This window comes from Molothrus aeneus, chromosome 2 (genome assembly GCF_037042795.1).
Source record: "Molothrus aeneus isolate 106 chromosome 2, BPBGC_Maene_1.0, whole genome shotgun sequence".
Classification (NCBI taxonomy): Eukaryota; Metazoa; Chordata; class Aves; order Passeriformes; family Icteridae; genus Molothrus; species Molothrus aeneus.
In genome coordinates this window covers 15,742,542-15,769,587 of record NC_089647.1, presented here as the reverse complement: position 1 = coordinate 15,769,587, position 27,046 = coordinate 15,742,542, and the positions used below count along the sequence as shown (strand labels likewise).

Sequence of the window (27,046 nt, the reverse complement as noted above, 5' to 3'; positions counted from 1 at the left end):
CATTCAGCCCAAACAATCCTGTGATTCTATGACTTGAACGTTACAGCCCTTTTAGACACTGGAGGGGGCCCCAAGGTGTCCCTGAAACCTTCCCTTCTCCAGGTTGAACAACCCCAGCTCTCCCAGCCTGTCTCCAGAGCAGAGGTGGTCCAGAGCTTGGAGCACCTCCTTGGCATATCCAAGCAGCTTCACTCACTTCACCTTGTCACTCCAGCAGCTTCCCATACTTCTGAGGCTGGACCCCAGAGCCAGATGCAGCTCTGCAGGTGGGGTCTCATCAGAGTGGAGCAGAAGGTCAGAAGCTTCTCCCTTGCCCTGCTGCCCCATAGAGCTGGGGATCAGTCCAGGACATGCTGGATTTTGAGCTGCCAGCAAATGTTGCACATTATGAACATGCTGCAGTGGGACATGGGACACACTGCCCAGGCCATTTTGGTGTGGAAGTCCTCACTCTCTGCTTCTGAATCCAAACAATCATCAGGTCAGAATTAAATTTCTCACTCCTTCTGAAAGCAGCTTAAAGCCAGTTAATTCTTAATTTCTTTTTCAGCATGCAAGCTTCCCATGACAACTAGACAGTAACTGATTTGTTAGCATTCATCACCAGTGACATGGCTCACAGGCTGACAACGATGTGTGCCACAGCTTGACATGTACCTGCAGGCTGTGGCTTGTCAAGTCACATCTGGAATTTAACTTAAGCTCCTCTTCCATTTACCCTATAAATGCATTAGCAGAATCAAGGGTGGTTATCTTATTATTTCAGCATGGTATAGCAGAGGCCAGCTCTTTACTAGCAGTGGTGTGCTCCTCACCATGTATAAAATCACCTCAAGTGAGCACAGCACCAAGACTGGGGGCAGGAGATAGAATCATGGAATTGTTTAGGTTGGAAAAGCCCTCTAAGACCATTGAGTCCAACTGTTCCCCCAGCACTGTCACTCACTGATACCTGGAAAATGTAATAGATCTTTCCAACAATGTTAAAGTGAATATAAAAGCAAATCTTTACTTGAAAGCTTTCAGGTACACAATGTGGTGAAAACTGCATGTGGTATATTAATTCTACGATTTTTATAAAGTTAGTTGATTAGTGTGCTTATCATATACTGTCCAATTAAAAGATGAATTGGTTAAGCAATAAGTGCTGGGGTCTTGCTCCACTGGAAGCAGTCCAGGGGGTTCTTTTGCCCCACTTCTGTTATATCTGGTCCAGATTCTGATTGGAAAAGAGAATGTCCTTGTAGCTGGTTCTCTTCTTGGAATAGGACTAAACAGTACTTAGGAATGTGTTTATAAGGTTAGCTTATCATTCCTAAATGTATGGAGGAAAGATAGGAAAAACACTAGAAGCTATAGCTATGCTTTAGCAATCTACAAAGCTACAAATATATAAAATATATAAAAAGCTAAAAATCTTAGGCATCATTCCCCCCTATACCACATCCCTATCTCAAACATCCAAATGTTTTTAAACCCTTCAAGAATGGGAACTCCACCACTCCCCAGGGCAGACTGTACCAGAGCTGGACAACCTTTTTGGGGAAGATATTTTCCCAATATCCAACCTAAACTTCCCTTGGTGCAACTTGAGGCTGTTTCCCTTGTCCTGTCACTTGTTACCTGGGAGAAGAGACTGACCCCCACCTGGCTCCACTCTCCTTTCAGGCAATCCTTGTGAGCATACAGAGCTCATTTACATCTGCACTCCATTAATATCCATATTTCATTTATATCCATATTTAGATAATATAGTTTGTTCTATAATATTTAGGTTGAGAGGTTCTGGTTCTCATTCTGCAAACAGCAATTTCCAATTATGACCCTTCCCCTTTTCAGCCATCAGAAGCTGAATGCACAGGTTCTTGAGTGGATTGAGTTGTACAGCCATGATCATACCTGATGGCTTAGAAGAGGCACTAAGGATGGGCATCATGAAAACCTGGAATGCCTTGGGTTAGACAGGGACCTTAAAGCTCATCTAATTTCAGCCCCCTGCCATGGGAAGGGACACCTTTCACTAGACCAGGTTGTGACCAATTAAGCCACACTTCTAGGCATGGGGCAGTCACAGCTTCTCTGGGCAACCTGTGCCAGGGCCTTAGCATACTCACAAGGATTAATTTCTTCCCAATATCCCATCTAACCCTGCCCTCTATCAATGGGAAGCCACTCCCCCTTGTCCTGTCACTCCAGGCCCTTGTCCAAAGTCCCTTTACAGGTCTCTTGGAGCCTCTTTAGACACTGGCAGGGGCTCTAAGGTCTCCCTGGAGCCTTCTCTTCTGAACAGCCCCACCTCTCTCAGCCTCTCTCCAGTCCCTGGAGCATCTCCATGGCCTCCTGTGTACTTGTTCCAACAGGTTGACATCTTGATGGTGGATCACCTCACCTACTTTCAGACATCAGCAGTGGAAGCCACAGAGCCCAGAGCAGCGTTTCATCACAGATGTGCTCACTCTCTACCACACAAATATCTTCAATGAGCCTGAGTTTTCTCTAAGTTCACTAAGTAGTTTTGATTTTTGTTTGAAGGGTCAGCATGGAAGATAACCCACAATCTTCAGTACAGTTCCAGTGAGACAACCTCACTGTGTCATCCTCAGGCCTCCATGGTAGTGCACCCCCTGCCCTGCCCCCAGGCCACACTATGATCTGAGAACAGACAATGTGATGCCAGGGAAAAGACACTGATCCAAATATCTGCTCCATGTACAGAAGAGACATGTCTACACTGTCTTGCTACACTGCTCCTTAAGGCCCCATCAGTGAGGACATCCCATGTAGAAGTGCTGCAACAAGCTTATAGATCTTTCTGGACTACCTTAGGAGCATTGATAAGGAACAGGGCACAAAATGTATCTTGAAATTCCTTCAGCAGCTCTAGGAAGGGCTGCTCAGCATGCCTAGCTCCACTCTCACCTCTGCTTCAGAACCTGGACCTTTACCACTGCCCTCTCTGGCTGCAGCAAAATGCAAAGCAAGGAAATGGTCTGGCTGCAAGAAAAGCCCTGTGAGGCCAAGTGCATGGCCTGGGACACCCAGAATAGATGTGGCCACAGGCCACCCACCCAGGCTCTCCCACCTCTGGTCATTAGGTAGGACAGACCCACCCCTAGTATCTGTCTGGCACTGTGCCATCTGTCAAAGACTGTGGAACAGAGGGAGATGCACCACATCCAGTCCTTCTGTTGGGAAAGCTCTAGCACAGGTCACTATCTGTGCAAAGTTCTTCTGGAAGATCCAGCGCTGGATTCCTCTGAAAACATCCTGCATCTCCAGTACTTGGTGCTACTGTGGTCAATCCTGTCATCAAGAGAACTGCACCAAAGACCTTGAAGAGGAGGTCCCCATGAAAGCAGGAGGTGCAGGATGGAAGATGGTGGGGCAGGTTATGTCCTGCTGTTTTATGGGACCTTTTATTGACAACCTCCGTGCTGCTAGAGATGGATATCTACCTACTGAACAGAAAACATCATAGAATCATGGAATCATGGCTTTTAAATCCCTCCAGGGATGGGGACTTCACCACTGCCCTTGGCAACCACTGCCTTGGCAGTAACAGGACTGGACAACTCCTTCAGGCAATAAATTATATGCTTCAATGAAGCCTTTGATGATCTTGCCCTAGCAGCTGGCTTACTGTGATTCTTGCAATCAGGGTTTCCAGCATCCCACCAGGCAGCTAAGCCTCACGGATCACTCAAGTCTTTGGAAGCACAGGTTCTGATATGGCCAAACCACCCTTCTTGGACCCCATTCTCATGGCTATTACCACCAAAGAGATCCTTCTACTTCAATTTTAGCTCACAGGCTGTGATACACCTTCAGGTCCCTGAGGTCTGCCTCATTTTAAGGGAAATGATCCCAAGTCCCAGTGTAGGACTTTAATCCACAACATTGTGGCCCATGAGCTACAGGTACTGAATGAATCATATGGTAAAACAGGATTTTTCATTTTGTTCATAACTCCATCCATTTACCTTTCGTGCCCTCAGTGACTACACTGAAATGAGAGTTCTTCTTCCCAGGCACTCCATCAGATACTACCTCCATGTGCTCTCAGATACTCAGGAACCCTGTCCTTTTCATCCACTGCCTACATGTTCAGCATTCTTCTCTGGGAAGTGACCTTCTGTGAGAAGTTGAACAGAGGACAACTGCTAGATGCAAGGTGGTCTGAGAGTGGTGTAGCAGGTGATGGTGGCAGAACTGCTCTGCTCTCCCTGTGAATTACCCTCTGCACCATATTCCCTGTGGTAACAAACATTTCCATAGCTCTTACAGTGGCTGGGAGGCTCAAGTTTAATAATAAGCACTGATATCATCACTTCCTGGCAAAATCTTCTGTGCCAAAATACTGGCACTAGTCTAATAACAACACATCACACATCCAGCCTTCCTTTCCAATCATCTTTCAATTGCATCTCCTGCTTTTGGGATGTGCTGACCCCTCCAAGCACTTGTCCATCAGCTAGACTCCTGGAATCACAGCTATTAATTGCACCTATCCAATTTGCAGCTAATGGGACATTCAAGCAAATTACCCTGTAGGAAAGGGTACAGCCCCATGAAAATGCAAAGGAACTGTACTCAGCAATGCAAAGCATGTGAATGTTCCTGGAAAAAAGGAAGGGACTTGCAAAATCAGGCGATTAAAGAGGCTCCAAGGGAGCTGGAGAGAGACTTTGGAAAGGGCCTGGAGTGACAGGACAAGGGGGAATGACTTCAAAGTGACATAGGACAGGGTTAGATGGGATATCAGGAAGAAATTCTTCCCTGTGAGGGTAGCAAGGCCCTGGCACAGGTTGCCTACAGAGGCTGTGACTGCCCCATCCCTGGGAGTGTTTGAGGCCTGGTTGGATGGATCTTGGAGCAACCAGGTCTAGTGGAAGGTGTCCCTGCCCATGGCAGTGGGATTGGAATGAGATGAGCTTTAAGGCCCTTCCAAACCCAAACCATCCCATGATGAGTGAGTTTCAAATGAGGGATTCTCTGGCCCAGACACTTTTTGTGTTTTGCCTCTTGCTGTGAGGCACTGGGGCAGAACAACACCCTACACCAGATCCTAGAAGGAGTGGGACGACACTGTCCAGCTGGGCTGTTCCCGCTCCCTCCATAACTCACCTGGGTTCAACAGCCTCAACAAGCTGAGTTTTAATTTGCTGATCAAGTTTTGATTGGATTAGAGGCAGAGCCTATTCATCAGCATGAATATAAATCTAAATTGACCCTGGTGATGACTCAGAGGGCAATGCTGAGCTAGAGCTGGCTGGGCAGTTCGATCGATTGGGGAAAGTGCTTTCTGCTTGTAATGGCTGGACTAACATATTGTTCAATAAATAAATACATAAATACAATACAGGGGGTGGGGAAATCAATGCTGAGATGGTGGGAGGTGACTGGGGCTGCGTCAAGAGAGATGTTATGCCTGGACCACCGCCGGCAGCTGGGGTTGGTGAACCAAGAAGCCTGGTGATCCCCATGACCGAGTGTTATCAGCACAATGCAAACGCCCGGCTGGGTTTTGATAGGCGGCTGCCCTGAGCTCTGGCAGGAGCCACATGTCCTGCCTGGACACAAAGATCCTTGCCTGGTTATATCTTAACTGTGTAAAACTCAGCACAGCAGGAGGGCTGGGAGGAACTGTTTCTCAGATGAAGCTAAATGTGGGTGTGTGCCTTCCCAGGAGCATGTTTACATCTACCCATGGCACAGAAAGCCAGGCAGCCGCAGCAACCCCTTGTGCTGTGATGTGTTATTATTAACTCAGATGAAAATGATTGACTCCTTAAAAAGGAATTAAAAGGGACTATGGAATCCAAAAAAAGGGGAAAAATCTTGAAGGTTGCTAATTGTTATATTCTTCAGTTTTCTTTAAGAGTGTGACATGGGTGAATCATGTTTCAGAGGCATGGGGAAGGCACACAAGGGAGTTGAGGAGTGTTAGCAGCCCTGCTCCCTGCCTGGAGCAGGAAGAAAATGTGAAGAGAAGCCATTTCTGTGGCTTGGAGAGGTGCAGGAATCTGCTAAACTGACAGTATCACATTGTGCCTGAGTTGCAAGACATCACAGGGTGTTCATCCCTGAAAACAGGGATGCTCATGCCCCAGGGTCTGAGATGGGAGCACTGCCAAGGCAGAGGTGTGAGTAACAGCTGCAGGAACAGCCAAGTGGTCACTGTTCATCAAAAACACCCAGAAAGGCAGTGGCTGAAAGTCAATGTCCCAATTTGTAGGATCAGACCCTCCAAACGTTCTGTCACCACAGCTGAAACCCACACCCAACTCCTCAGCTCTCTGACAGGTGACACATTGGGCCCTATCTTCTTTCAAAGGTACTCAGATATTTCTCCAGCTCCACTGCAGACAGCTCTGAATGACTTGCCTAAAGTGAAAGGAGTGAAGAAACCCCCATGGAACAGATGTATGTACCTAATATAGACAACAAGACTGCACCAGTTCATCATGTCACTGCCTGTAGACAGGGAACAGCTCCAGATCAGTCACCCTTCACCAATCTCAGAACAAACCCACTAGAATATCACAGTGCATGAGGAATTGTCATTACCAATATAAAACAGCCACACAGCATCTTCAATGCACATGTAGATGAGGCACAGCTCCCAGCAATGTACATGGAGGCAAGGAACAAACTCCTTCCTGACTCCTCTCCCTAAGGAGGGCTGGAGGAAGGTGAGGGATGGGACAAGGCCATGCTGGCCCAAGCCCTGCTGGTTCTGGTTCCATGGAAGAACCTTTGACCCACATCTCCTTTGATCTTCACAGAAAGGCAGAGAAGGAAAAGGAGAGCCAATACTCAGGGAGGAGTCACTTGGCATTGGTCATTCCCAGAAAAAAGATGTTGAGAAGCAAAGGTGAAGAAATGCAAAGAGATGCAGACGTGAAGAGGAAGGCAGAAGAAGAAAGGGTGTGCAGGAAGTAAAAACTGCAAAAAAAAAGTAGAAGATGAGTAGATGATGTGGGAAAGAGTCAAGGGGAATTTGGAGGCTAAAGCCCCCAGTGAAACAGGAAGGCAGAGCTCAGCATGTCCTGACAGTGCACTGTCAGAAACCCATGCCCTGGGCTGATCCCACAGCATGGACAGCAGAGGAGGGGGTAATTCTGACCCTCTGCTCCTCTCAGGTGAGACCCCACATGCAGTGCTGCCTCCATCTCTGGACCACCCAAAATCAGAAGGATGTGAAGCTGCTGGAGTGAGTCTAGAGGGGAACAAAATGATGTTCTGAGGGCTGGAGCACTTCTGTCCAATTAAAACATGGGCATTGCTGCTGCTGCTACTGTAAAAGCCTTTATGGAGCCTTGCACAAGCTTCAACTGCACTTGAACTGCATTCTGAGAAAGGAATGCCTGTGAGTGCACCCAGGTGCTCCTCCCCACCACCAGAAAACTTTGGAAGCCATGCAGAAAACTTTGGAAGCCCTAAAATCATAGAATTACAGTATCATTTAGGTTGGAAAACCCCTTTGAGATTATTGAGTGCAACTGTTCCTCCAGCACTACCAAGGCCACCACTAAACTTTGTCCCCAGGTGCCACTTCCATAGGATTTTTAATTCCCTCCAGGGATGGTGACCCCACCACTGCCCTGGGCAGTCTCTTCCAGGGCTTGACAACATTTTCAGGCTTGGAATTTTCCTTAATAGCCAACCTCAAGCTCCCATGACACAATTTGAGGCTGTTTTCTTTTTTCCCCTGTCCCTTGTTACCTGGAAGAAGAGAGTGACCCCCACCTGGCTCCACCCACCTCTCAGGGAGTTTTACAGAGTGAGAAGGTCGCTCCTGAGCCTCCTTTTCTCCAGGCTGAGACCCCCAGCTCCCTCAGCCACTTCTCATCAGACTTGTGCTCATGCTCCAGCCTTCAGAACTGCTGCCCAGGGGCTGTGCCAATGTGGTTGAATGGGAGCAGAAGCAGGTTCCAGTGTTTTTTAGAGCTACTCAAACTTATTCCACTGGGACTCAGACTTTCCATGCTGCTCTGTGCCCTAGTCTCCCCTACCACACAAGTAGTTCTCTGCCTCAGAGGAGGCAGAGGAGGCTGAGAAGATGACTTGATATTTCACTGTCACTTTATTTCTGTGGAAATGATAAAAACGGGAGGAGTAGCTGATAACGAGATATAGAAAAGGTCACTATTCTACAGACATACAGCTAAAGTCCTACCTGCTTTGGGGTTTCATTTATGATAGCTTTATTGCTTATTTTAACAAATGCACAAACCCCACAAAGCTCTGAGTATGCATTTAATTAAAGCTTAAATACTAAAAATATGACAATGCTATGGCAATTCCCACAGCAATGGGAATTACAGCATAAAACCTTCCTTTGCTGCTGTAAACATCACAGCTGATGTGTCTTTAGCCCACGACCCAGTTACAACATGTATCATCATGGAGCCAAATAATTTGGACACTGACTCTGTCTCATGTAAAAAAGAAACCCTAAAAATCTGTCTCCACTAGATCCATTACTATATCTCCGCTCCCAGGCAGACACCAGTCTCCTCCTGGAGACCTATCCATGGCAATATTGCAGAATGCTTCTTAATGCCTCCCCACATTTTGGACACAAGACATTTCCAAGAGGAAGAAGATGATCATTGTTCTGCTGTAAAAAGAAAAGATGGACCCCAAACTTGCCTTCCAGCAGGCTGGATTTCATCTTGTAGCTGATGGCAACTGACAGAAATCATTAAAGCAGTGCCTCTGGAATTAAATTAAACAGATGGACTGGGGCTGTCTAATTGGAAGAGTGAGGGCTGTGGAAATTGGGAAACATGACAAAGCTAAAGGACAGGTCACAGAAATCTCCAGCACACAGTGGAGACTGAAAACATCGTTCCTCTCTGAAAAACAACTTTAGAAAGGCGTTGAGGATGAAGGCTTCCTTTTTATTAGCTGAAAACACTCATCTCAGTCCCCAGCATCCCAGCCCTTCAAAACTATGCTGAGGAACCTGTGGAGGTATCGTTAGCCATAAAATAGGAAGTGGTGAGAGAGTCACTAAGTTAAACATTGGAATGACCTTTATCTTTTTGCAGACAAGCAGTACCTGTAGGTCCTGTTCAGCTAGCTGCACCTCAGCCATCTCTGAGCCAGGGACAGCCCAGCTCACCTCTCCAGAGGCACTGGCCCGAAGGGTGAAGGACCAAAAGTCATAAAAACTTCAAATCCATCACATCAGGTGGATTACACAGGCAATTGGACATGGGAGGATGGCTTCACACTGCCAGAGGATAGGGCTAGATTGAATATAGGGAAGCAATTCTACCTTGAGAGAGTGGTGAGACTCAGGCACAGGTTGCCCAGAGAAGCTGTGGCAGCCCCATCCCTGAAAGCATTCAAGACCAGGTTGGACTGGGCTTGGAGCAACCTGGTCTAGTGGAAGGTGCTCCTGCTCACAGGAGAAGGGTGGATGATCTTCAAGGTCCCTTCCAACCCGTGATTCTGATTCTGAGATCAGTTGCTGTGGCTGAAGAAAGCAGATTTAGAGCATAACCTTTTACAGAGGGACCACACTCTATAAACAAAACCATCCTGCATCCTTGTGCCTCTGACTCCTCCCTTCCCCATTACACCCTGGCCACAACATCCAGCTTCAGTTACACAGTTCACCTGTGGACTAGGTCCATTAGCAAACCATTTGTAAGGAATTTCAAACTCTCTGTGGGTCATGCTCAAGCTCAATGCATTTCCCACCCTGCACTGTGGACATTACAAGTCTAGAAACAGGACTGAGGGCCAAAACCTTGTCTGGCACAATGCCAGAGCTGTTACATATGGAATAAGCTTGCATTTATGTTTGCCTCCAGAAAGGATAGAATCAGAATCACAAAGGTGGGAAAAGACCTTTAAGATCAGCAAGTCCAATAGTATTTAATTACTCTTCTGCTATCTGGAGAAAAGTTATACTGAGTTTCAGGTATTTTCACTTTAAGTCAGTATTCATCTAAAATGTGGGAAAAATAAACAGAATTTGCCCAACACAGCCAAACCCTTTTTCTTTTGGCCAGGTACACAACAAAGACAGACATGGCGATGACTCTGCCCTCTCAGAAGGGACCAGCCTGGACTCCACACATTTTTTACTGTCAAGATGTTTTCATTAGCATTTCCACTTGATTTTAGGCCTGATTTTAGGTAATTATTGTCCCATGAACAGCCTTTCTCCCTGTCTCCCCTTAGCCTTTGCAATTCGGGAAGTCCTGTTCTGCTTCACCAGTCACTTGGAATGGTCAACAGTCGTCACACTCTGCTGCTGACCATTGTCCACTGGGAAAGGTGGGAGGCTCCCAAGCCCATCCCTTCATGGACAGGCAAATAACAGAGCCCGTTGCTGCTCGGACATCAAAGTTAAACAAACATTCACAAGCCCCCACCTCTGGGCCTGTTTTAAGGAGCTCCCTGAGGAGGTCACGACTTTCAGCTTGTCATAGCACACATCAAAGTTTGCACCACACACGAACTCAGCACATGGATTGGGATAGTGTCACCCGAGAGCGGATATTCAGCCTTTGTGCACTGCTTTAATCCTGTGTTTTCCCAAGTAATTAAGCTTTTTTGCTTATGAACTTGTGACTAAGTAAAGCATCCCTGAGAGGTTGTAACATCAAAGCTCATTCTCCCGTCTGTCCCACATTTTCCAAAATTGGATTTCTTTTTCTCTTTTTTTCCTTAAATAAAAAAACCTAATTGAATTTAGTTGTAGACTGAATATATTTAGGAGTGTCTTTAAAAGGTTACAAGAAGCCAGAGTGATCATCATGGGAACTGTGGAGCAAGGGCACAGCATTCAGCCCCAGTGACACCATCACCAGTGAGAAGATATGGGACAGGAGTGATTTTGGCTGGTGGAGTGGGTACTCACTGCAACAACATCCCACAGGTATGGGCTCATCCATGGCCAAAACCTGAGAGCTGGTGTAGAATGGCACCATCAGTTCAGCTGTCACATCTGTGGGATGGGGGAGCAGCCTGCCCTGATCTGTCACACCACATACTGGGCATAAAGAGAGTGACAAGCTCCCTTGGGTTAAGCTTCACAACACATCCCAAACTTTATGAGGACCCTCTACAGAGCTCAGTGTGAGTTTAGGAAAAGGTTGAAGTGAGTAATCATGATGTGAGATGCACATACCTGGAGTGCCTGCTGATGGCTGCCACCATGAGAGCCGTCCAGCCAAGCTTGTGCCTTGCATTCACATCTGTGCCTTCTTCCAACAACCTGGAAACGGGAGAGATATGGTCAGGAAACAGATATGAAGAAAGCACCTCAGGCATTCTGGAGCTAATGAGGGAAAGCAGAATATTTTACTGTGCAGGCACCTGCTCCAGCACAGCCCAGAAGACCCAACATGAAGTTGATTCAATACAGTTCTCAAAGGTGACCCAAGTTAAACAAACATTCAGGTGATGGCAATCCCACTCCTTTCAAAGAGTGCAATGCCAACATCTTGCTTTCTGTATTGTTTGTACATTTGTTTATTTATTCTGTTCAGTCTAATTTCCGAAGAACCAATCAGTAGCAAAACTGATAAAGCCACATTCCAATGACATTTGAATCCTTTGGCTGCAAAGCACCCATTAGGCTTCAGAAGCAGCTCAGTGGAACTCTAAAGCCCATGCCACCTGCAGACACTTCACAGTTTTCTTGTACACCATAAGAACAAATAAGACAACCCCCAAACATATTAGGAACCAAACTATCCTCATGTCTCCAAAATTTTCTCAGCTTTTGCAAGATAATGGCAAGGGACAGGTTTTGCAGCAGGTACTTTAGCTCAACCTAAAACACGTGCTGAACCCAGACAGTATGAAATGACAGTTCTCTCTGCACACCACAAGGAAGAAAGGAAGTTCAGAATTGAGACACAAATTTTACAGTGCTCAAGTTAAATGAGACAAACTCTAAACCTTGCATGTTCAAGTCATAGAATCATAGAATGATTTACAGAAGGGTTTGTGCTAGAAGGCACCTTGAAGGCCATCTTGTTCCATCACTTCTGCCATAGGCATGGACACCTTCCATTAGACCAGGTTGCTCAAAGACCTGTCCAGCCTGGCCTTGGACACTTCCAGGGATGGGGCAGCCGCAGCTCCTCTGGGCAATCTGTGCCAGGGCCTCACCACCCTCTCAAGGAAGAACTTCTTTGCCATTCCTAATCTACATCTCCCCTCTGTCAGTTTGAAGCCATTTCCCCTTGTCCTGCCACTTTCTGCCTGTGTAAAAGGTTCCTCTACACAACCAAATCCATGATTACAAACCCATTTTCCTTGCAGGAGCAAAGAACCAGTACCAAGACAGGGAAGTCATGGGTCAGGCTTTAGAAAGCAGGGTGGACCATGCAAAAGTCAGCAGTTCTCTGCCCCTTGGTTTATCCCTCTCACTTTTCGCATATTAAGGCTTTTCCATCTTTGTTTCTGGGTGAGGCTGTCCCTGCAGAGTGCATCCTCCACACAGGTATAACAGGGAAGAGCTGTCATTAAACTCCCCGCTGGGAGAGACACAAGTGAACACAGCAGCCATGTTCCACCTGTGCAAGCACCACACTTGAAGTCTTAAAATTCTGCCCAGAATCCCAGGCAAGGAAGTCAAGGTCAGGTGTGAGTGCCTGCATGCACTGAACAAGTCAGATCACCTCTTTAAGGACCTAGAGAGGTACACATCAGAACTCAGACAGCCTTTCCAAATTCCTCATCCTTGGGCTGCTCTCGTGGCAGTGCTCTCACTGGTTAAGAGTGCTGGGATGGAATGAGTGAAAAGGAGGTAAATGAACCATATTCCTCTTCCTGCAGTTGGAAAAAAAAAAGGAAAGCAGGAATGCTGATCCAGGGAACACTCACAGATATAGCCAGGGTGTCTTGCCAACCTTCCTCCACCTCACTGGAAACCTCCACAGTAGTTTCACCAGAAACTTATCCCAAGGAACAAATACATTCATATACAGAGACACCTGCTGAGTTTAACCTGAATAAGAGAAGGCTCCAGGGAGAACTTAGAGCCTCTGCCAGTGCCTAAAGGGGCTCCAAAAGACCTGGAGAGGACTTTGGACAAGGGCCTGGAGTGACAGATCAAGAGGGAGTGGCTTCCCATTGACAGAGGGCAGGGTTAGATGGGATATCAGGAAAAAATTCTTGGATGTGACGGTGGTGAGACCCTGGCACAGGCTGCCCCAAAGAAGTTGCGGCTGTCTTATCCCTGGGAGTGTCCAATACCAGGCTGGACAGGGCTTCTGGCACCCTGGCCTAGTGGAAGGCCCATGGCAGAAGGGTTGGAACTAGATAGTCTTGAAGCTCTCTCCCAGTCAAACCCTCCAGTGCTATGATATATTGGTATGATAATCCTAAAGTTATTTCCAAGTAGCAATGCCTGAACTTTGGCTGGTATCTGGAACACAGCTGAACACAGTTCACCCCACTGACTGGACAAACCAGGCAGATAAACATCATGTGAATAAAAAGCCTGTATTCCTCTCCAGTTGAACTACTTGCCTTATTTGACAGAGACTGGGCCTTGAGAGCCAACAGGCAGATGGCTTCAGCCAAGCCCTACACAGAAGCACATAGGTGAACTCTTCTGACTGGAGTGGTGGTATGATACACAGGGAATGGGTCTGGGTGGACAATTTGACCACCCTTTTTTTGACAGAAGGAGTAGCCAGTGCTAGTGCTGTGGTTCTGGATGCTCTGAACTGTTCATCTCACACTTGGACAGAAACCTAATAGCTGAAATACTAGAATTATAATTGGCAGCCTCCATTTGTAGCTCCCAACTGTGATTCAGGAGGCTGTGACCAGTGTAAATTATCATAGCACCAACAGAAGCTTTATGCTGTCTTTACCAGGGTTACAATTTAAAGTTCAATAGTAATGAACTATCTGGCAGTCAACAACAGGACCTTGGTCCAAAGAAGTCTGATACTTGAAGAACAAATTTTCACACAGAATCCACTCCAGATCAAATTTTTATTTCCTTTTCCTATGTGGTTTAATACCTGAAGAACCACCCAGCAGCGTGATGGAGGGCAGGGATAATTCACCTACAGCCTTATGGGGGTTTGGATCTACAGAGCCCTGCATATGGCTAACAATGGTCAAGCTGCAGCTCCAGCATTATCCAGGGACCCAGTAAACTCATCTGGAGAGTTGCACAAGAGCAGCCTTGGCTCCCCAGAGGGTATGGCATAGAATTATGGAATCACCTGCATTGGAAAAGCCCCTCTGAGACCATTGAATCCAACCATTCTCCCAGCATGGCCAAACTCACCACTAACCTATGTCCCCAAGTGCTGCATCCACACATCTATTACATCCCTCCAGGGATGGGGATTCCACCACTGCCCCAGGCAGCCTGTGAAGAATTTGTGAAATATCCTTATGCTTTCTCCTTCTGCCAGCACCACATCCCTGCAAGTGAATGCCAAGAGTGTGCTGCCAGTTCTGCTGCCTGAAGAGCACTCTCAGACAACAGAATGCTGAGAGAAGAAATATCCCTGTGCAGCCACAAAGCTTTCTGTCCTGGTGAGGCAGGATGTGCTCAGACACACAGGGGATAGCAGATTGCTATCTGCACAGATCAGCTCCCTTTGCAACTCTGCTTACAGAGGTGTTTGCACTCACAACAGAGATAAAGTAGCCTGACTCAGACCCACGGCCACTGCTGGTCACACCATCACCTGCTCCAGCTGGAAGGACACTGCCTGCAGCAGAAATCCACACCACAGCTCCATCTGTGCCGCCATGTGTGCCGTGTCCTCTGCGCAGGCACAGGGAGCTGCTCCCTCAGCTGGAAAACTGCTCGCTCGCTGTCACTGCAGGAACAAACTCCACATCCAGCTCCCCCAGGCCCCAAGGAGCCATTCCCACCAGCACCAGAGCTCAGGATGCTGCAATGGCAGACATCTTACTGTCTCCCCTGACTCACCCTAACTGCTTCCAGAAATCCTTTCCCAGACATTGTGATGCCCAATCCCCTTCCACTTGTCTCAGAGAGGTATGGACCAACATGTTTAAGTTATTTCTGAATTTCATTGTATTTACTTGTCCATTTGGAAATCATTTGAAAGCAGTAAAATTCACATCACCCCCTTCCTACAATGTGTCACGGTGACAGCCTAATAGCCACTGAAAATCCAGGAAATAAAGGCATCTTGATGACAAGGGAGAGGGAGCCTGAAGAAAGAACCCAGAAGGGGCATGGTAACCCCAACACCAAACTGCAGGTAAGAAGGCATCAGCTATGCCAGGATGGAGGCACACAAACCCCTTCAGGCTGGGAACTTTTGCCTGGCAATAAAAGCCTTAAAGCCCAACACCAACCACTGATTAACATCCTCAGTAGAGTTTAATTGATGTAATTTTGCAAAGTATCAGGCCCATTTGCACTTGACCATGGTGTTTATATGATTTTACATTAAAGGGGCAGAGAGACCATCCTGGTCACCTTCTGCCAGCCACTGGGTTGCTCTGCTGCAAAGAGTCAGTCTTAATTTTGCCTCTCATGAGTTTTAACATTTCATGGGAGGGTTTGGGCTGGAAATGACCTTGAAGATCATCCAATTCCAATACCACTGTCACAGCCAGGGACACCTTCCCCTAGACCAGTTTGCTCCAAGCCCCATTCAATCTATCCTTGAGCATTTCCGGGGATGGGGTAGTCATGTGAATGGATATTTCTTCCCAATATACAATCTAAGCCTGCATTATGTCAGTGTGAAGTCAACCCCCTTCTCCTGTTACATTTGTTTTCTCATATATGGGACCTGCAGTGTAACTCTTCAGTATCTCCCTTTGAGACAAAGGACAGGACATCAGCCCTTATTTAAAATAAAAAGATGATGTTTTAAACTAAAAGATGAGAGATTTACATTAGATATTGGGAAGAAGTTCTTCCCTGTGAAATTGGTGAGGGTCTGGCACAGGTTGCCCAGAGAAGCTGTGGCTGCCCCATCCCTGGAAGTGTCCAAGGCCAGGTTGGACAGGGCTTTGAGCAACCTGGTTTAGTGGGAGGTGTCCTTGTCCATGGCAAAGGGGTTGGGACTAGATCATCTTCAAGTCCCTTCCAACCAAAGCCATTCTATCATCCTGTGATTTTAGAATTCTCAAGGCAATTTGGAGCCACTGAAAAATACCTGTGAGTACTGAAAGGCTTTTTTCTCTACAGACACACCAGAAGGACATACTGAATAATGAATTATCTTCACTCTTTAAAAAAAAAATAATGAAAAAGATCCTAGTCTGGCAGTCAAACCTGTTTAATCATCGTGCATTCAACAGGAAGGATGCTGGACCCTCTCCTATGGGATTAGGTTACAGGCTTGGAGCAAAGGTATGAGGATCAGTCAAGTAGTTTTCTGTTCAGGAATCTAGATCATCACAAGCATCTGGAATGCCCCATCACTGAGCCCAGTGAGGGAATTACTTGTATCATACCATCTACCATAATATGCATTGACATTTCATTTAGGAGCTGGATTGCTTTTTTTTTTTTTTTTTTTGGTTAAATCATTGCAAGATGCTCAGCAACTTAACAGATTTTCAGACAACTGAACTTTATGTTCAGGGTCTTCAGGCCCACCATTTATTTTTTTCTCCGCCTGATTTAATGATATGACAATCGATAAAGCCAAGACCACTGCTCAGATCCCAGACAGCCAAATGTATTTACCAGCAGGAGTATTTTATTTTAATTAAATAAAATCCTCTGATCAATGTTTAGGATGTTTATCCACATTTTAACCAAGTAAGATCCAGGACACTCCCCTCCTAAGGAGTTTCTCACATGGATACAGCTCTATTAGCGCCATTTCCAGTGTTTCTCAAATGACAAACTGTTCTTTGACTGCAGTGGTGCCACCAAGATGTCCCTTCCCCTGGCAGGAGTTGGACTGGATGACCTTTAAATGTCTCTTCCAACATAAACTCTTCTGAGATTCTGCAATTCAAGACCCGGTCAGGGGAAGAGCCCCGAACCAGAGCTGGCGCTGTTTCTGATTGGGGAAGTACTCATATTTAAGGGATTTCAATAAAACTTTTCTTTCCTTTTTTTGGTAATGGTTTTAGGGCAGAAAGCTGACAGATGGCAGGGTTAGATTGAATATTAGAGAGAATTTTTTCCCTATGAGAGTGGTAAGGCCCTGGCACAGGCTGCCCAGGGAAGCCATGTCTGCCTCATCCCTTTAAGTGTTCAAGGACAAGCTGGATGGGGCTTGAAGCAACCTGGTCTAGTGGAAAGTGTCCCTGCCCATGGCAGAGGGTTGGAACTGGGTGAGCTTTAAGGTTGTTTCCAACCCAAACCACTCTGTGATTCTATGAACATCACTGTCTGCTCTGGAATTTGCTGAAGGAATCTGGGCAGAGCAGCACCTACTGCTTTGTGCATATGCCCTATTTTACCCCAAGCCAGCAGCTCCCAAAGCTTTAGCACTTTGATCCCCGCAGAAGAGATAAAGAGCCCACATGGGCAGCGATGAGCCTTCTCCCCCCACTGCCCCCGGACAGATGTGCCTTCTATTCACCCGTCACTGGGGTTCTGGGTGACTGACTCGGTGACACTGCTGAGCCCAGAGGGCATGTTTGAGTTTGTGCTCAGTGCTGGGAGCATGCCCAGCACTCCATCCTGACAGGTGGAGGAAGAGGAAGCTGGAAACTTGAACTTTTGCAACAACAATAGCTTCTGTTTCTGTCAGCCTCTTAGACATTTCCCCCAGCCCTGTTCCAATATGTCACTGTTTAACTGCAGAGTGTGGGACACCCTCAGATGTGCTCACCCTCTTGGGAACTGCTCTCTGCTTTGCAGAAGAAGGGGGGAAGAAAAACATCCCAACCGAACAATATCTTGGAACATGAAAGCACAACCCCTGCTAGATTTTCCTGCCAGGGAAAGGATCTGCTTGGACAGGAGGACACAGAGAGCTGCTTGAAACCCTTTGATGAGGCTGCTGTATTCTTGGAGAGAGCTCACTGCTGTCTCTCACCCCTCACCACCTTTGCAGGGCCAGTAACACACCATGGTGCTCTGTGAAAACATATGGAGCAGCACGTTGTGGGAAAGGGAAGGGAGGGGGAAGGGGAAGGGGAAGGGAGAGAGGAACAGCATTTCCCTGCAGCTCTCAAGGCAGGAAAGCTGCTCCCAGGACACGGGGGATCCTGGAGGAATCCTGGTAAGCCTAGCCCTGACAGCACAAACAGGCCAGTGGCCAAGGAGAAACTCCTGGAAAGAAATTTTCAAAATCAAAGGGAACCTCTTATAATCCAAGTTTGAGGAGGTGAAGCCAACTCAAAGAGGAGAGCAGGTCTGGAGGCACAGAGGGTGGGCAAAACCACCATGGGTGAAGCACATGGAGTGGGAAAAGTCAAAGAGGTACAACCCAAGCGTGAAAAGGTTAATACAGACATGCGAGTAGCTGGAGCTGCCCTGTGCCTCTAAATGTTCAAGACCAAGATGGACAGGGCTTGGAGCAACTTGGATTAGTGGAAGATGTCTCCGTCCATGGCAGGGGGCTGGAACTGGACGAATTTCAAAGTCCCCTCCAACCCAAATCCTGTGATTCGACAGTTGGCATCACCAGATTTGGAAGAGAATGTGAAACCTTAAATGGAGTAGCCCCAACTCAGTCACTCCAATGCAACAGAGCTGTGTGCCAGAAAAATACCCTACCAGCCTGCAGCCTGCTCTGGCAGAGGCAGCAGTGTGAGTGGGAAATGAGCCATCACTGTTTGCAGAGGAATTTGAGCATAATACACTAACTTCTGACAATCCATTCCTACTGAGGTGGCATGTGTTACCTGCTTGACTTACTCTGTGCAGGTCTGAACTCAAGTGTCAGACTCCCTCACACACACCAACATTCACATTTATGTGCTGTGTAAGAAAGCACACAACATGCTTTTAACCTGCTACCTCACATCTTCCAAGGTGTCCCTTAACTCCTGAGCTGTGAGGGAAGTGGAATAATTGCTCCCCTGGTTGTACAGGCCACATCCATGCTGGTGGACTGCTGCTCCTCCAAACCCAGAGCTGCTCAGGAGGCTTTCCTGCACTCAGCCCTGCTGATAAACATCTCCACTAACTGGAATTAACCCTGTGACGGTTCCCAGGCGTATTCCAGGTGTGTTGGTGTCTGCTTCCAGAGAGAGGGATCTGGGATTTATGGGCTTTAAAGCAGCTGTTTTGGAAAGAAGAATGAGATCTCCTGTGGTGTGGCACCGACTGCAGAGACACTGCTCTGTGACTCAGTGTACAAACTCAAACAATCCTGGGAGGCCAAAATACACCAAGAAGCAGATCAAAAGGGGCAGTTTTCCAGCTATCTAGAACAGGAAAGCACAGCACACATTTGTCTCCCCCAATACTTCATCACCAACATGATAAATTTGGGCTATTGTATGTGCTCTGAATTCCTGCAGCCACAGGCCAATTCAAACTCAATAATCAGTAATAAAACTTTCACTGAAACATAGTCCTGGAAAACGTGGTCATTTAGGAGAAAAGATTAAAGGGGACATTTACATGATAAACATATTTTTATCCTAAAAAACCTAGGTGTCTGTAACTCAGATACACACAGACATATGCAGGCTCAACATCATATATAAGCATGGAGCAACAGAAATAAATATAATTATAAATCATATCCCAATCCTGCCACCAACCTGCTCCCACTACCACTGCTGAAGAGGTGTCACAGCTGTTCAGGACTGAGATAAGGTACATGATGGCTAGTGGCCAGGAGCCAATGACATGACTCTTCTGCTCACCCTACAAAGCATTCAGGCATCCCTCGAGCCTCAGTCATGACACTCACAACTACTCTGTGAGAGAAGATGCTTCAACAGGTACAACGTGGCTCCCATAAAGGCTCACCTCCTCCACACAGTGCCTTTCAATTATCTGATGTCCCAGGGAAGCAAAGCCTGACACACTGCAGAGGGATTTTTTACCCAGTCTCTGAATTCTTGTAACGAACACTTGAGCCAGGAAGCAAACAAAAGACTGGGGGACTGTACCCCCAGTCCACCCCCTAAACTGGAGAGAACTGAAAGGATTACAGCTGGGAGAGACCTTAAAACTCATCTTGTTCCTACTCCCTCCCATGGGCAGGAACACCTTCCACTGCCCTGTCCACCCTGGCCTTGAACACTTCCAGGGACAGTGATGGGGGAAATTTTGCTCAATGAGCTGTGCTGCTTACAAACAAGGGAGAAGAGACAAACACAGTCTGGAGGAGGCAGAACTGCCATGAGTCAGAGCCAAGATGAGTGGTACTGCTTGAAAATTAAGAGATCACTGTTTGGGGCAATCAAGCCTGACTTAGCTGTTTCTGCATCTCCTCTAACTAAAAAATCAGCTTGGAGAGAGCAGACTCAGCTAAAGCAACTGACATGGAGCTTCCTGCCCCACTGCCACATCCGTCTGGATCCCTGTGAGATCAGGAGAGCACCTGGTCAGCTCCAGATCTCATTACCAGACAGATTTGAGTGGCTGCCTGCTGTTAGGAATGAGGCTGATAACAGCCATCTGACACATGCTCTGTGTCTCCATGATTCACAGCTGCACAGGGCTGAGGAAAACACTGCTCCATCATGCTTATCTGGTGAGAAAACTGCTGAAAGCCTGTGCTCTTGGGGTGGCTTACTAAGAAACAAAGCTGGAACACAAAGAATCAATATTAATACTGAATATCAACACAAGTAGGAGTGAGGTGGGCATTTTTTATGCCTTTGCTTCTCGCTTTCCCTCCAAATGCACAGAACAACCGAGGCTGAGGGAAATTAAACTATCTACATCAATTAGGTATTATATTTTGTGCTGGCTAACAGCATGAAGGGCTTGGAGGGAAGAGCTGGTTTGCCACATGTTCCAAAGGGAATGCTCTCAGAAGTTAGCACGTTCTCTCAGCTCAGTGAAGAATTCAGCCTGGTTCCCTGCATTCAACAAGTAGTTAGAGATGAGAAAACTTGTCTGGAAGCTCAGAGGAGCCAGAGATGGAAGAGGCAAGCTTACAGCAGAGGGGCTGGATTCAGCCTGTGGATATGCATTCTTCCTGGAGCAATACAAACGTGTATTCCAGTGAGGTCTGTCTGTTATGCCTCAAAGGCCTGTTCATTTTCAGAGTTAAAAATCACTGCTTGAAATAATCACAGAATTATGGAATGGTTTGGGTTGGGAGAAACCTTAAAATTCAGCTAGTTCTAACCCCCTCTGCCATGGGAAGGGATGCCTTCCACTTGACCTGGTTGCTCCAAGACCCATCCAACCTGGCCTTGATCACTTCCAGGGATGGGGCAGCCACAGTTTCTCTGGCCAGCCTGTGCCAGGGACTCACAACCCTCACAGGGGAGAATTTCTTCCCTATATCTCATCTAACTCTGCCCTCCATCAGTTTGAAGCCATCCTCCCTTGCCCTGTCACTCCATGCCCTTGGAGTCCCTCTTCAGCTGCCATGAAGCCCCTTTAGGCACTGGCAGGGGCTTCCAGCTCTCTCAGGAGCCTTAAACACCCCAGCACTCCCAGCCTGTCTCCAGAACAGAGGGGCTCCAACCCTTGGAGCATCTCCATGGCCTCTTCTGGGCTCATTCCAGCAGCTCCACACCCTTTTCGTGATGAGGGCCCCAGAGCTAGAATCAGTAGTTTAGGTGGGATCTCATGATCTTCTTGGTACCTCCCACCTCTCTCACATAGCCATTTTCCACACTTTAGACTAAGACTGTATTTCCTAGTAACTGTATTCTGATGTTTTTAATGTGCAGAGGGCCATGACAGCTGTCAGCTGAAGGCACTTGGAAAAGATCAGCATCCCACTTCAAACAAGCTTGAAGCTGGATAAGAAACACCACCCCAGGGGACAGTGCAGGCAGGGGACAGCAGTGTGGCAGGAGGACAAGTAATGTTCCATGGATGGCTGCCCAGATGGATTGTCACACTCCCACCCTGTCAAAGCTCAGTTTGGACTTTACCCCTTGCAGGTGGAGAGAGCATTGAAGGCAAGACTGTTTGTGTCTCCTCTGTCAGCTCTGCAGCAGGTCTGGCAATCTTGGGCTGTGGAAGCTTGTTGTAAAGAGATTTATGGAATCAGACAGTGGTTGGGGTGGGAAGCAACTTCTGGAGATCACTGTGTCCAACCTTCTCCTTGAGCAGGTTCACCCAGAGCAGGCTGCAAAGGATTGTGTCCAAGTGGGGTTTGAATATCCCCGAGGAAAAAGATTCCACAGGCTCTCTGGGCAGGCTGTTCCAGTGCTCTCTCACACTCACAGTACAAAGTTCTTTCTCATATTGAGATGGAACTTCCTGTGCACCAGTTTCTCCTGATGCCTCTTGTCCCATTGCTGGGCCCTATGGAGCAGAACTGGTCAATCCTCTAACAACCTCCCTGTAGACATTGACAAACAAAGATGAGTTCCCCTCTCAAGTTGTGTCTTCTTGAGGCTGAACAGTCCCATCTCCCTCAGCCTATCCTTGTAAGAGGGATGCTCCAGTCTCTTCATCATGTTTGAGGCTGAAACTGCCTGCAGCAGGGCAAGCCAGTAGTTTTCACCATTCATGCTTCTCACACAAGCAAAAAGGAGAGTTAGGCACAGCTTCAAACAGTGGGAGGGCTGCCAGCCCCACAGGGAACAGGATGGGAAGGAAGGCCCTGGAGAGCCTTTGCAGAGGGATTTGGACAGGCTGCCTCGATGGGTTGAGGCCACTGTATGAGGTTCAATAAGGTCAAGTGCTGGGTCCTGCACCTGGGTCACCACAACCCTGTGCAGATATACAAGCTGAGAACAGAGTGGCTGAAAAGTGCACAGCAGGAAAGGCCCTGGGGGTGCTGGTTGACAGTGGATGAACATAAACCAGATGTGGCAAGAATGCAAATGGTACCCTAAATGGTATCAGCTACAGTGTGGCCAGCAAGCCCAAGGCAGATCCTTGTTCCTTTGCACTGGGCAAGGTACCTCAAATCCCGTGTGCAGTGTGAGGCTCCTCATGACCAGAAAGACTTTGAGGTGCTGGAGTGGGTCCAGAGAAGGACAGTGAAGCTGCTCAAGGGTCTGGACCAAAGGGGCTGATGAGGAGTGGCTGAGGGAGTTGGGGGGACAGCCTGGAGAAAAGGAGGCTCAGAGGGACCTTCTCACTCTGTACAGCTCTCTGGAAGGAGGGTGTAGCCAGGTGGGGCCAGGCTATTCTCACAGGTAACAAATGACTGCATGAGAGGAAACAGCCTCAAGTTGTGCTGTGGGAGGTTTAGGTTGTATGCTTGGGAAAATTTCTTCATGGAAAAGGTCATCAAGCCCTGGCACAGGCTGCTCAGGGCAGTGGTGGAGTCCCCATCCCTGGAGGGGTTTAACAGACATGTGGATGTGGCACTTGGGGACACAGTTGAGTGGTGAGCTTGGCAGTGCTGGGGGAATGGTTGGACTCAATGATCTCAGAGGGCTTTTCCAACCCAAATGATTCTGTGATTCTGTGACAGAGCACAGAAGCAAAGGGAGAAGCTGTAGACGTGCAGCCCAGCAGGATGGTGTACAGACACCAGCCCTGCCCTGACCAGCTGGAGCACAGAGCATCCCTCTTGCTGATCTGCCTGACCAGGCTCACAAATCACCCAGACATCCCTAAACAGCAGCTTCCTGCAATTACAAGCAGCAGAACACATGTGCCAATTAGCTGCACACCAATATCCTCTTTGGCCCTTGATCTAGGCCAGATCTCAGCCCTGGGGTGCAGCAGAGCCAGGTGCTTCATCCAAGATCCTGGAAACTGGATGGAACATCCCCTGGATGCAGGCCAAGAGGGCTCTCCTCTCCCTGTCCTCTTCTGCACCCATCCTCTGCTTCTACACAGGGATGGCAGTTCCTACCTCCCCAGGTGCCTGTGTTGGGTGGGAGATCTCAGCCAGAGACAGGAACACACGTGTGGGGTACACAGGAGAGCAGCAATGTCTCTTCCCATCCTACACAAGCTGCCAGGCTGCCAAAAAGTCTGAATTCTATACTGGCTGAGGGCAGCACTTGAGAAACCTCTGGCATTATGAGACAGACCAGGTAGGAGTACCAGGATCTGTTCAAGAAGCAGCTCCAAGGTTCTCACACTTCTCTTCCCACTTTAGGGGAGACTTGCTTTCCTCCCACAGTCCCAGAGCTTGTCCCCAGCACTGGGTGGAGCTGTCACTGGAGCATGTCAGTGACATGGCACTGCTGCTCACAAACCATCCTGAGAACCTTTGAGTCCCTCCCTGGAGGTTTGGCTGCAGAAAGAACATGCCTCCTGGGGACTAGTCACATGCTGAGCCTGAGACAAACTGGCCCTTTGCTACCATCTCAGGGAATGTAAGGCTGCCAGATGCACCTGAAAGGTGCCATGGCACCACCCCAATGAGGCAGGCACACCCAACTGGGACAAAAAGCCTGCTGCCATGGGACAGGAGCTCTGGAGATGCTCCACTCCCTAACAGCTATGTCTTTGGTCACCCAACCACTCACTTCCCTGACTTCTGTGGCTGGGTGGAGCTCTCTCCTCTGCTCCTTGTGGGACAAAAGGGCCCTGGAGAACTGCTGGCTCAGGATGAGGAACCCACAAGAGCTGTTTGTTCAGAGACAGACCCCAAGAGATGAGCTTCTGCAGTGTGTACGCCCACATCTCCACAGTACGGCCTCACACTGTCCTCTCTCAGCACAGGGATCTGCAATCCACCTCCTACCCAACAAGTAAGGGTGTTCCCCATCTCTCCCCACCTACTCTGGATCTGAGAGGGTGAGGGGAGCACCCTATGGGGGCTGGGAGCAGCCAGCCCCTTCCTTCCCCATGTGCTGACAGGGTTTTCCTGCCTTCCCAGCCCTTGGGACACTGCTCTCATGTCTCAGAACCCCACTCACCTCTTGACTTCTGAAACGTTGTTAATCCTTGCAGCTTCCAGAAGAGCATCCTCTGAAATGCAGAAAGAAGGGAGGAGGGAGTTAGCATGGAGAACACACATGGACACCCTAACCTGGAATGTGCAGGGGCTGCTGCTGCTCAGAGCTCTCACTGACCACCCCAGTGAGCAAGAGCCCATTCCTGTGAGCGGGTTATCTAAAAACTCCTCACTGTCTTGGTGACTGACTCCAGCCCCCATCACACACCCTGAGAACAGCAGCAGGCATCCCAGGGCAGTGGACACTGTCAGCCCACAGTGTCAGCCTCAGCTAGAGGCTTCCAGACACCACAGAAGTGTTCCTACCACAGAGTCAGAATGACACCCCCTGGTTAGAGAAGGGAAGAGCAGCACCCAGCTCTGGGAGATGGGATAAGCGATAGGCTGGGTTGGGAGGGACCTAAAAGCTTATCTCATTCCACCTCTCTACCATGAGAAGGAACTCTTTCTATCGGACCACACTGCTCCCAGCCTTGTCCAAGGGATAGGACAGCCACAGCTTCTCTGGGAAACCTGTGCCAGGGCCTCACCAAACCTCACAGGCAAGAATTTCTTCCCAATATTCCATCTAAGCCTGCCCTCAGGGTTAGAAGAAGCCAGTCAGTGGGAAACCATTCCTCCTTATCCTGTCTCTCCAGATCCATGGCCAAAGTCTCTCTCTAGCTCTCTTGGAGCCCCTTTATGCACTAAAGCGTTAAGGATAACCCTTCCCAGGTTACAGCCAGCAGGCAAGGTTCCATCCCCAAGGAGGGACCCCACATCCCCTCCCAAAGGGCACAGGATTCTCTGTGCTGCATCCCACGCCTCCCGCCCTGGGGCCGGCCCCAGCAGCGATAGTCACCCTTGGACAGGCGGTCCCGCAGGTAGCAGTAAGCCAGCGCAGCGACGAGGGCAGGCAGCCCTGCTCCCGGGGAGTAGCTCCCAGCTCCACTCTGATGCCCGCCGGGGTCTCCCGCATGACAGCAGCGCTGCTCTGCACCCGAGGGCCACGGCGTCGGCTCTCTGAGGGATGCCATACGGCTGGACGATGTTGCAGGCACAAGGCAGCCACTGCTGGCCGGGCCGGTGGCAGGTGGCCGGGGTGTCTGCAGTGCGGCCAGGCCTGGAACAGGCAGCCCTGGCCTCTCCGCTGCGGTGGTGCCCTTTAGGCCTGGCCCATTACCCAAGGGAGAGCGCCCTGGGCCTGGCCCCATTGGCAAAGTGGGGCCTGGCGGGACAGCCAGCGGAGAGCCCCCGGGCACCGGCCCCATTGGCAAAGCGGGGCGAGAGCCCCCGGGCACCGGCCCCGCTACCGGGGGTTCGCCCCCGGGGCCCCCCTGTCGCCCCCTGCAGGCAGCGGTCCGCCATGACAGCCTCGCACCTGGCGTCGGCGCGAGCCCACGGCGCCCCCTGGCGGCCAATACCGGGAGCAGCCGCAGCCGGGCGGCCCCGGCCCCCTCAGCCACAGCCGCCGCCGCAGTCCCGTAGGTCGCACGTGACGGCGACCACCATGGCCGCGCTCGGAGGAGCCGCGCCAGCCCCTGCGGCAGCGGCCGGAACGCCAGAGACGCCAGCATAGCTCCTTCGCTCCTCCCGCTGCCCCGCTCGCACCTTACCCCCCCCCGTCGCTGAGGCCGGTGGACAAGATGGCGGCTTGCCGGCCGGCGGAGCTTGATGAAGAGACCGCGCAAGGCGTGCCGGGAGATGTAGTCCCCACCACGCCCTGCTGTGCGCTTCTTCGCCGTGGTGCACTACGACCCCCAGGAGGCGCCGCGGCGCGGCGTTCCCGCGGCATGCCGGGAAACCGGCGCCGGCTGCGGGACATGCAGGGGCGTAGTGGCGGGCGGGCTCCGGCAGGGGGCGCAGCGCGGGCGGGGGGCAGGGGCAGAGCTCCAGGGCGCGCGCGTGTGTGACGCAGAGGGGTCGCGCGCGCAGGCGGGCACGCACGGACAGACAGACACCAAACACACATATGGGCGCACACATAGACACTCGTGCACACGCGTTTATTCACACACGGGGCGCACACAAACACGTGTGTACTGGCGCACACGCACAGGGGCGTTTCTGCATTCACGCGTGCAGTGCCACACCTGTGCACACCTGCAGGCACGCGTGCTCTCCTGTGTACGCATCCCCCGGGCAGCTGTGCACAC

The 27,046-nt window shown here is 49.3% G+C and overlaps 1 protein-coding gene across 2 annotated transcripts in view; it reads right to left on the bottom strand.

The window, feature by feature from the left end:
- CLPB (ClpB family mitochondrial disaggregase) overlaps positions 1 to 26,467 on the bottom strand; it is a 73,243-nt gene extending 46,776 nt beyond the window's left edge. Inside the window, exons 1-3 of one of the 2 annotated variants that reach the window (XM_066568561.1) lie at positions 25,753 to 26,467; positions 24,874 to 24,925; positions 11,153 to 11,239 (exon numbers count right to left, since the gene is read on the bottom strand). In XM_066568561.1, coding sequence (XP_066424658.1) covers positions 11,153 to 11,239; positions 24,874 to 24,925; positions 25,753 to 26,467 — 854 coding nt within the window. The remainder of the gene's footprint in view (positions 1 to 11,152; positions 11,240 to 24,873; positions 24,926 to 25,752) is intronic. The other variant, XM_066568563.1, reaches the window with a different exon arrangement.
- Positions 26,468 to 27,046: the final 579 nt, after the last annotated feature.